The sequence below is a fragment of the Chiloscyllium plagiosum genome, unplaced genomic scaffold (assembly GCF_037043375.1).
Source record: "Chiloscyllium plagiosum isolate Xiang-an unplaced genomic scaffold, Cpla_swu_hap1 HiC_scaffold_10, whole genome shotgun sequence".
NCBI classification, from domain to species: domain Eukaryota; kingdom Metazoa; phylum Chordata; class Chondrichthyes; order Orectolobiformes; family Hemiscylliidae; genus Chiloscyllium; species Chiloscyllium plagiosum.
Window position 1 is genome coordinate 26,175,460 of NW_028270148.1, and position 9,846 is coordinate 26,185,305.

The 9,846-nt window shown below is 41.2% G+C and overlaps 1 protein-coding gene across 6 annotated transcripts in view; it reads right to left on the reverse strand.

Annotated features, from left to right (window-relative positions):
- Positions 1-9,846, reverse strand: part of mtr (5-methyltetrahydrofolate-homocysteine methyltransferase) — a 78,633-nt gene that overhangs the window by 16,090 nt on the left and 52,697 nt on the right. For all 6 annotated transcript variants that reach the window (XM_087991227.1, XM_043695559.2, XM_087991228.1 and 3 more), the window contains 2 exons: positions 5,949-6,016; positions 5,229-5,349 (listed from right to left, as the gene is read on the reverse strand). In XM_087991227.1, the coding sequence (XP_087847353.1) occupies positions 5,229-5,349; positions 5,949-6,016 (189 nt within the window). The remainder of the gene's footprint in view (positions 1-5,228; positions 5,350-5,948; positions 6,017-9,846) is intronic.

Below are 9,846 nucleotides of genomic sequence, written 5' to 3' on the forward strand. Positions count from 1 at the left end.
TAGTTTAACTGGTTTAACTGTTCTGGGCAGAGTAGCTGAGACACATCAACTAAAAAGGCAACTACACTGCACAAAGTTTTCAATTATTAGCTATAGTGGTAGCCATCAAAAATGTGTTAGGTCAAATAATCTTAGTAAGATTCTATACAGGAGGAGTAGATCAAAACAAACTAAATCTCACTAACATTACATGAAAGGAAATGAATATAGTGGACATCAAGCCAGAGATTTTAAGGGAGTACAGTAACTATCTTTCATTCCTGGATTGGCTGTTTGCCCCTAGTTGCCCTTGAGACGCTCACCTAGTGGTGAGCTGCCTTCTTCAAATGCTGCAGTCCACATGCTGTAGGTAAACCAACAATGCCAACAGAGAGGAAATTCCAGGATTTTGCCCCTGTGACCCTGAAGGAATTGTGATAAATTTCCAAGTCAGGACGTTTAGCAGCTTGGAGGGGAATTTTCAGATGGTGGAGTTCCCATGTATCTATTGTCCTTGTCCTTCTAGATGGAAATGGCCATGGCATTGCAAGGTGCTGACAAAGGAGCTTTTATGAATTTATGGTGCATCTTGTAGACTGTACACACTAATGCTACTGAATGGCAGTTGTGGGGTGGATATTTGCAGACATGGTGCCAATCAAGTGGACTGTTTTGCCCTGGCTGGTGTCAAGTTGGGGCTATTCTTGTAAATATAGATAGGCTTTATGGGCGGCACGGTGGCACAGTGGTTAGCACTGCTGCCTCACAGTGCCAGAGACCCGGGTTCAATTCCTGCCTCAGGCGACTGACTGTGTGGAGTTTGCACGTTCTCCCCGTGTCTGCGTGGGTTTCCTCCGGGTGCTCCGGTTTCCTCCCACAGTCCAAAGATGTGCAGGTCAGGTGAATTGGCTATGCTAAATTGCCCGTAGTGTTAGGTAAGGGGTAAAGGTAGGGGTAGGGTTAGGGGTGGGTTGTGCTTCAGCGGGGCGGGGTGGACTTGTTGGGCCGAAGGGCCTGTTTCCACACTAAGTAATCTAATCTAATCTAATCACTGAGTGCTTTGGGAGTCAGAGGGGAAAAACAAGGACTGCAGATGCTGAAAACCAGAGTCTAGATTTGAGTGGTGCTGGAAAAGCACAGCAGGTCAGGTAGCATCCGAGGAGCAGGAAAAATTGACATTTCGAGCAAAAGCCCTTCATCGAGAATAGAGGCAGGGTGCCTGCAGAGTGGAGGCAGTCTGGTTCAGCTTCTGTTCATTGGTAACCCCAGGATGTTGATAGCAGGGGATTCAGTGATATTAACACTGCTGAATGTCAAGGGACAATGGTTAGATTACCTCTTGTGGAGAAGGTATTTGCCTGGAACTTGTGTGGTGCAGATGCTGCTTTACAAGACCTGAACAATATCCAAGCCTGGATATTGTTCAGGTCTTGCTGCATTTGGAGGAGTCACAAATGGTGCTGTACATTGTAATCATTAGCGAACACACTCTGATCTTATGGTGGAGGGAAGGTCATTGAAACAGCAGCTGAGGATGTTTGGGTATTAATAGCACAGATTATGGATGGTAAGAGCCATGATTAGTGAATTCAGTGAAGAAACAGGTGCCGGAACAAATTACTGCTGATGCCTGAATCTGTACTAAAAACAAAAAATGCTGGAGATCACAGCGGGTCAGACAGCATTCATGGAGAGACAGCAAACTAATGTTTTGAGTCTAAATGACTCTTCATCAGAGTGGATGCCATTGTGTAACAACTTTCCATAGGACTAGATAATGATTATCACTTTATGTGGCATGCACAATATCCTAGCAGATTACAACATTTAACTAGGCATATGAAGGGATTATGCCTGAAACTTTGATTCTCCTGTTCCTCGGATGCTGCCTGACCTGCTGTGCTTTTCCAGCACCACACTCTCGACATAGCTATGTTATGCTTTAACTTCATCATGTAAGCACATTGACTCAGTGGTTAGCACTGCTACCTCACAGCGCCAGGGACCCAGGTTCGATTCCAACCTTGAGTGACCGTCTGTGTGGAGTTTGCATGTTCTCTCAGTGTCTGCGTGGATTTCCTCCGCATGCTGCAGTTTCCTCCCACAGTCCAAAGATGTGCAGGGTAGATGAATTGGCCATTGTAAATTGTCCACAAGTGTTTAGGGATGTGTAGATTAGGTGCATTATTAGGTGCATTATGTAGAGTAATAGGGTAGGGAAATCGGTCTGGATGGGTCACTCTTCAGAGGATCAGAGTGAACTTAGGCCAAATGGGCTGTTTCCACACTGTAGGGATTCTATTCAACTCTATTCATGTCCTTTCAGTATGTAACTAACCTTGAAAAGATATGACATGCTTACACGATGGGGTCTTCAGCCAAGTCTTGCTGAGGCTAGTGTCTGTAGTAAACATTGTGTGTTTACTGGTGGATCTTTTGCACAAGTTACAATCATCATTAGTGTCATGGGAACTGTATCTAAAGAATGGTCATATAATTAATTTATTAAATTAAGAGAATTAACCAAACATCTGTTTTCTGTTCTTCAACTTGTATTAGAGATGGAGGGCATATTATTATTTGATAGTATTTTGACTTCAGTGCAAAAGATATGACAATATGCTCTGAAGCAGTAGTAATGGAAACAATACAACTGAACAGAGGTGTTCATGAATAAAAGGCCATGGAAAGTTAGCAATTGATGCTTCTTACAATACAGGCACTGTTTTTAGAAGCATCAGGAGTCCACCACAGTTTAATAATGTGATCTGCTAAAAATTACTCTTCTTGGCTTGCAAATGATAAATGGTCAGTTAGTCGAGGTACTGAGGGAATTTCGCATCAAACAGCTGTGCTCTAGCAAGGATGTAACTGTAACATTTCAGCAAAGATGGATAGGGGGAGAAAATTGGCTGAACAATAATAAAAAAAAAGGGATGAATAGCTATTAAACAAACATCTAGCCACTGTTACTTAATAAAAGTTTGGGAGAAGATTTGTAGCTCGGGTGCTCGTTGCTGTGGTTCTGTTCGCCGAGCTGGAAGTTTTTGTTGCAAACGTTTCGTCCCCTGTCTAGGTGACATCCTCAGTGCTTGGAAGCCTCCTGTGAAGTGCTTCTGTGGTGTTTCCTCTGGCATTTATAGTGGCCTGTCCCTGCCGCTTCCGGTTGTCAGTTTCAGCTGTCCGCTGTAGTGGCCGGTATATTGGGTCCAGGTCCAGGTTGATGTGTTTATTGATGGAGTTTGTGGATGAACTCCATCAACAAACACATCGACCTGGACCCAATATACCGGCCACTACAGCGGACAGCTGGAACTGACAACCGGAAGCGGCAGGGACAGGCCACTATAAATGCCGGAGGAAACACCACAGAAGCGCTTCACAGGAGGCTCCCAAGCACTGAGGATGTCACCTAGACAGGGGACGAAACATTTGCAACAAAAACTTCCAGCTCGGCGAACAGAACCACAGCAACTGTTACTTAATTAACAGTTGCATTTTATCAGGACAAGAGAGGTGGAGTATGAAAGTATACAAGTCTTGCTACAATTCTACAGGTCATTAGCAAAGTCACATTTGGAGTACTATGTACAGTTTTGGTTTCTTTGCAAAGGGAGGGACATGCAAAACAAGAGGCTCAGAGAAGGTTTACAAGGCTGAGTGTAAACCTCAATTTTTGAGGATGTAACTCTGAAGATGGACGAGGGAGATCCAGTAGATGTAGTGTAGCTGGACTTTCAGAAAGCTTTTGATAAAGTCCCACATAGGAGGTTAGTGAGCAAAATTAGGGCGCATGGTATTGGGGGCAAAGTACTAACTTGGATTGAAAGTTGGTTGGCTGATAGGAAACAAAGTAGTGATAAATGGCTCCATTTCGGAATTGCAGGCAGTGACCAGTGGGGTTCCGCAGGGATCAGTACTGGGACCACAGCTTTTTACAATATGTTAATGATATAGAAGATGGTATTAGCAATAACATTAGCAAATTTGCTGATGATACTAAGCTGGGTGGCAGGGTAAAATGTGATGAGGATGTTAGGACATTACAGGGTGACCTGGACAAGTTAGGTGAGTGCTGAAAATGTGTTGCTGGAAAAGCACAGCAGGTCAGGCAGCATCCAAGGAGCAGGAGAATCGACGTTTCGGGCATGAGCCCTTCTTCAGGAATGCCCGAAACGTTGATTCTCCTGCTCCTTGGATGCTGCATGACCTGATGTGCTTTTCCAGCAACACATTTTCAGCTCTGATCTCCAGCATCTGCAGTCCTCACTTTCTCCTCGAAGTTAGGTGAGTGGTCAGATGCATGGCAGATGCAGTTTAATGTGGATAAATGTATGGTTATCCACTTTGGTGGCAAGAATAGGAAGGCAGATTACTACCTAAATGGAATCAATTTAGGTAAAGGGGCAGTACAGAGAGATCTGGGTGTTCTTGTATACCAGTCAACGAAGGTAAGCATGCAGGTACAGCAGGTAGTGAAGAAGGCTAATAGCATGCTAGCCTTCATAACAAGAGGGATTGAGTATAGAAGCAAAGAGGTTCTTCTGCAGCTATACAGGGCCCTAGTGAGACCACACCTGGAGCACTGTGTGCAGTTCTGGTCTCCAACTTCAAGGAAAGACATTCTGGCTATTGAGGGAGTGCAGCGTAGGTTCACGAGGTCAATTCCTGGAACGGCGGGATTACCTTACACTGAAAGACTGGAGCGACTGGGCTTGTATACCCTTGAGTTTAGAAGACTGAGAGGGGATCTGATTGAGACATAAGATTATTAAAGGATTGGACACTCTGGAGGCAGGAAACATGTTTCTGCTGAGGGGTGAGTGCCGAACCAGAGGACACAGCTTAAAAATACGGGGTAGACCATTTAGGACAGAGATGAGGAGAAACTTCTTCACCCAGAGAGTGATGGCTGTGTGGAATGCTCTGCCCCAGAGGGCAGTGGAGATCCAGTCTCTGGATTCATTTAAGAAACCGTTGGATAGAGCTCTTAAGGATAGTGGAATCAAGGGCGATGGAGATAAGGCAGGAACAGGATACTGATTGAGGATGATCAGCCATGATCATATTAAATGGTGGTGCAGGCTCGAAGGGCAGAATGGTCTACTCCTGCACCTATTGTCTATTGATTCCTAGCATGAACTATGGGGTATCTAGCAGTCTCCCATTTAAGACTGAGATGACAATGAATATCTTCTCTCATAGAATCATTAGCATTTGGATAACATTCTATTCTATCTAGTACTTACTTTGAGGTTGTTGCTCCACCAATCAGTAAAGGTATTTTCATATTCAATCGTTCCATTTCCTTGGCAACATACATCATCTCATCCAAAGATGGTGTTATCAGACCAGATAGTCCAATAATATCTGTCATAAAATTTAAAAAACTGTTACAAAGTCACAATACTGATATTTCAACTAAATCAACACTTGCTCAGATATGATTTCCACTGGGGCCTAAACCTTTGAATTTGAACTTGAAATCTTAGGTATAGAATTGTGCAAATCCATCAGGAAGAGACAAGGAACAGAAAGCTAATTAGAGAAAAGCATTTCTGAAGTTTAAAATGTATTTCCCAGCAGCTGATTAAGAGGATTCTAGCACTGGTGAGGTTTTGAGGTAGATTGTGATCTGGGTGCACAGAGTGAAATGGTGGAGGGAAAGTAATTTGCTTTCAAAAGCACCAGAACTCGAATCTTTTCTTTCATCATTGCTTAGTGACAAGTTTACTGATTTTTAGAGAACCAGAAGTGAGTCAGGGATAAAGACTAAACTTAAATTTATATGTGATTTCCTTGGAAAACAAAATCAGCTTCAATGCATACAGTTTCTTACCCACTGCAATGATGCACACAAAATGCAAGAAGGAAAAAACACAGCATGGAAAATAAAAACCTACATGGATGTAAATGAAAGAGTTTAGCCACCAAGCTTATTTAACGGGGTCAAAGAAAGTTATTTGTACCTGCTTTATTCTCAATAGCTGCTCGCAGTATCTTATCACATGGAGTCATCACTCCCAGATCAACCACTCTGAAACGATAATTACAAGAGGTGTAAAATCAAAGTTTGTTTTTGAAGAAACATGCAAGTATATATCCTCAGTCTGGTTATCCCAACAAGACACACTATTATGAACAATACACAGGCAGTTCTGCAATAACATATCTTTCGTTAACACGAATTGGCTGTAACGCGATTGGGTGAATAAGGAATGCTGTTTCTAAGTATGAACTTTTAAAGTGTGTGTTGGCAATAATGCGATTAGATCGTCAGCACTTTAAGTGTTGTTTGTGTTGTGTCATTTTTGTATGATGCAGGGTCGAACAGGAACTCAACTATTGAATTTCTGGAAGAAGTGCCTATAATGCTCAATTTAAAGGTCACATCATTTTTTTGTGTGTATGAAACAATCTACATGAAGTTCAATGAATTTGACACTGATACCAGACATCTGGTTCAGAGTAAAAGATAGAAATTTAGATTTATTTAATATTGTCAGTTTTAACTAGGTACAGTGAAAAGTGGATGTTGGCCTTCTGGCAGGAATAACTATACTAAGGAAATTTGTAACTATAATCTCAGTTACAGGATTTTAATGTGCTGCATTAGATCACACTATAACAAATTCATCTTTCCTCAACAGATTTTGAAAAGTTCGTATTCTACACAAATTGCTGTCATTTGCTTGACTGTTTTGTTAATTGGAAATACACTTTAAAGATTGAATCAGTTTCTAAAAGTTCTAAACAATCTTTATTGTTTTCTAACTATTTGTACAAGTACCTTTTTCATGCTTCTACGAAATTATGAGTACTGAAAAGAGCTTTAAATTGAATTGTTGGATCGGAGGGAATAGGACTGGATTTTCAGCAGTATTTATAACTTCCAGTGCAAAATATCTGACCGAGCAATAATTAATCCAGTGACACTACTACCTCAATTTATAGTGTATAATGGTGCATTTCATTAGACAAATAACTTCTTCCCTCCCACCAAATTTTTTGTTTTATAATATATTTTTTAAGAAAAAATAGATTTTTAAATAATTACAACAAATACAAAACAATGCAATTCAAAACAGTACAAAAATAGTACAAAACTAAACCCAAAGAATAAAAAAAAATTCCCCAGCCCACCCTCCTATACGAATGTACAAATATATATAGAAAAGTATAAAATTTAAAAAAAACCTAAACTAGCTATTTAACTAACTAAATAAATACCTAACAACAAACAAATAAATAGTAATAACTCAGCCCAGCCAAACAAAACACTCATCCATTCACAGTTCCTCCTCCCTGGATATTGGATTCATGAAACACAATCGTTACGGCTACATAAAAGCCCTTGTTAGTGTGGCAGATAAATCTGTGTCCAGGTATTTCAAAAAGGGTTGCCATGTCTTGTAAAAATTCTCAGTTTTGTGGTGTACCATATTTGTGAGAAAATCCAGGGGAATATGCTCCATAACAATCTTCCGCCAACCCAATAGGCCTGGGGTTTTTCTGATATCCAACCCAGCAAGATATTCTTCCTTGCACAGAATGTAAGAATATTGAAAAGTTTTTCCTTATGCGAGTCTGCAGTTTTTCCTTATGCGAGTCCTTATGCGAGTCTGCAGGTAGGCCCAAAAGGAGCGAAATAGGGTACTTCTCCACCCCTACACCTAAAATCCTCTCCATTGCACCCACCACAGCGCTCCAATATGTTTGAAGCCTGTTACAAGACCAAACACAATAGGTAAGAGTGCCCGTGCAGACCTTGCACTTGAGACATGCTGAAGATACCCCTGGTTTAAACTTTGACAAACGGTCTGGGGCTAAGTGGACCCTGTGGAAAATCTTCAACTGTAAAGCATGGGTCCTATTGCAAATTGATATCTTCCTTGCATTCTCCCAAATATCCTCCCATGCCTCTGATGAAACTTCAACACCCAGCTCTCTTTCCCACATCTTGCAGAGTCGATCAGACTCATCTGAGGTGGCAACCCCCAATTGGTGATATAAAGTACTGACAGAGAGTGTACTCTTAGCCCTTAGTACCCCTCTTTCTATGTCAGATTTGTAGGGATCAGTCAAAAGTGTGGTCTTTTTTTGAATAAAATCCCTAACTTGAAAAAAACGAAAGAGGTCTCTATTAGGCAACCTGTCACCATGTCCATGCCCTCCCCCCTCTCCCACCACAGTAGAACCAACTATTTGTTCTTTTCAGTCTGGCAGTTGGACATAATATTGTTCTGCCATTCTCACATTTCCATGACTTACTCTGAACTATCATATTTTCTCCCCCACTATTGTATAAATGCTACCCCCTCAACACTTCACATCAGCTCTGACGAAGAATCATTTAGATTCGAAATGTCAGCTTGCTTTCTCTGTATGGATGCTGTCTGACCTTTTTTGTTTTCAACATAAATTCAACTTTTTTTTAACCCAGTTCCCAAAATCCCAATCATATTCTTTTCCTATATTACACATTGAAAAAAAAAATCCTCCAAGCAGCTTTCTTTAATCGACACAAAATTATTGATTTATTATAAAACAAAGCTTAATTAAAGGTGCAAAAATTGTTACCCACACAGAAGGGGGAAAATGGATTTCTCTCTGCAGTGATTCATTGGGGAAGAAAACACTTTTGGGTAATGGTTAGTTCTTGAAGAAAAAAAGGCAGTGTGGAATGTTCAGATGGCTGTTGCTCTGATGTTTTGGTACATATAAACAGTCACAAGCAGTCTCTTGGGTCTTGCCAAATGCAGCTTGCTCAAAAAACAAAGAACAATCATGAAGTCTTCCAGACACTCTTCAGGCAATCAGGTTCCAGAAGGGACACACAAAGATATTTCAGAAAGGTAGTAAAGTAATTGTTGCAGATTTGTGGTGATTAGTTAAAACTTTCATTCAGAGGATACTATTGACACATCCTTTCTAAATCCGACAAGAAATTTCAGCAGTCAAAATAACAAAATCAGATTTTTAAAAACCCTATCTAAAAGGCTTTTTTTTTAAAAACTCACTAGATACAGACATTGTTGACTCGGCCAGAATTTATGGCTCATCCTTAGCTGCCCTTAAGAAGGTAGTTGTGAGTACACTTTGTACACTTTTGCAATCCATTTGGTGTAGGTACACTCACAATGCCATGAGAGAGGGAGTTCCAAGAATGTGATTCAGTGATATTGAAGGAATGGCAATATGTTTCCAAATCTGAATGTCACTGTTTGGTGAGGAGTTTACAGGGTTGGAGGGGAGCTTACAGGTGGTGGTGGTGTACCTTCTGCCCTTATCCTTCTTAACTGTAGTGGTCTTGGATTTGGACGATGCTGCCTAAGAAGCCTTGGTGAATTTCTGCACTGCACCTTGAAGATGGTGCATGCTGCTGCTTAGCATTGGTGGTGGAAGGATTGAATGTTTATGGATGTGGTGCCAATCAAATGGATTTTGTCCTGAATTGTGTCAACCTTCTTGAATGTTGTTCAAGTTGCATTCACCCAGGCAGATGGAAAGTATTCCATCACACTCCTTATTTTGTGCTCTGTAGATGTTAAAGCATAGAACATGACAGTGCAGTACAGGCCTTTCAGCCCTCTATGTTGGGCCAACCTGTGAAATCAATCTGAAGCCCATCTAAACTAAACTATTCCATTAGCATCCATATGTTTAACCAATAACCATTTAAATGACCTTAAAGTTGGCGAGTCTAAGACTGTTGCAGGCAGGGTGTTCCATGCACTTACTACTCTCAGAGTAAAGAAACTACCTCTGACCTCTGTCCTATATCTATCACCACTCAATTTAAAGTTATGTCCCCTTGTGCGAGCCATCACCATCTGAGGAAAAAGGCTCTCACTGTCCACCCCTATA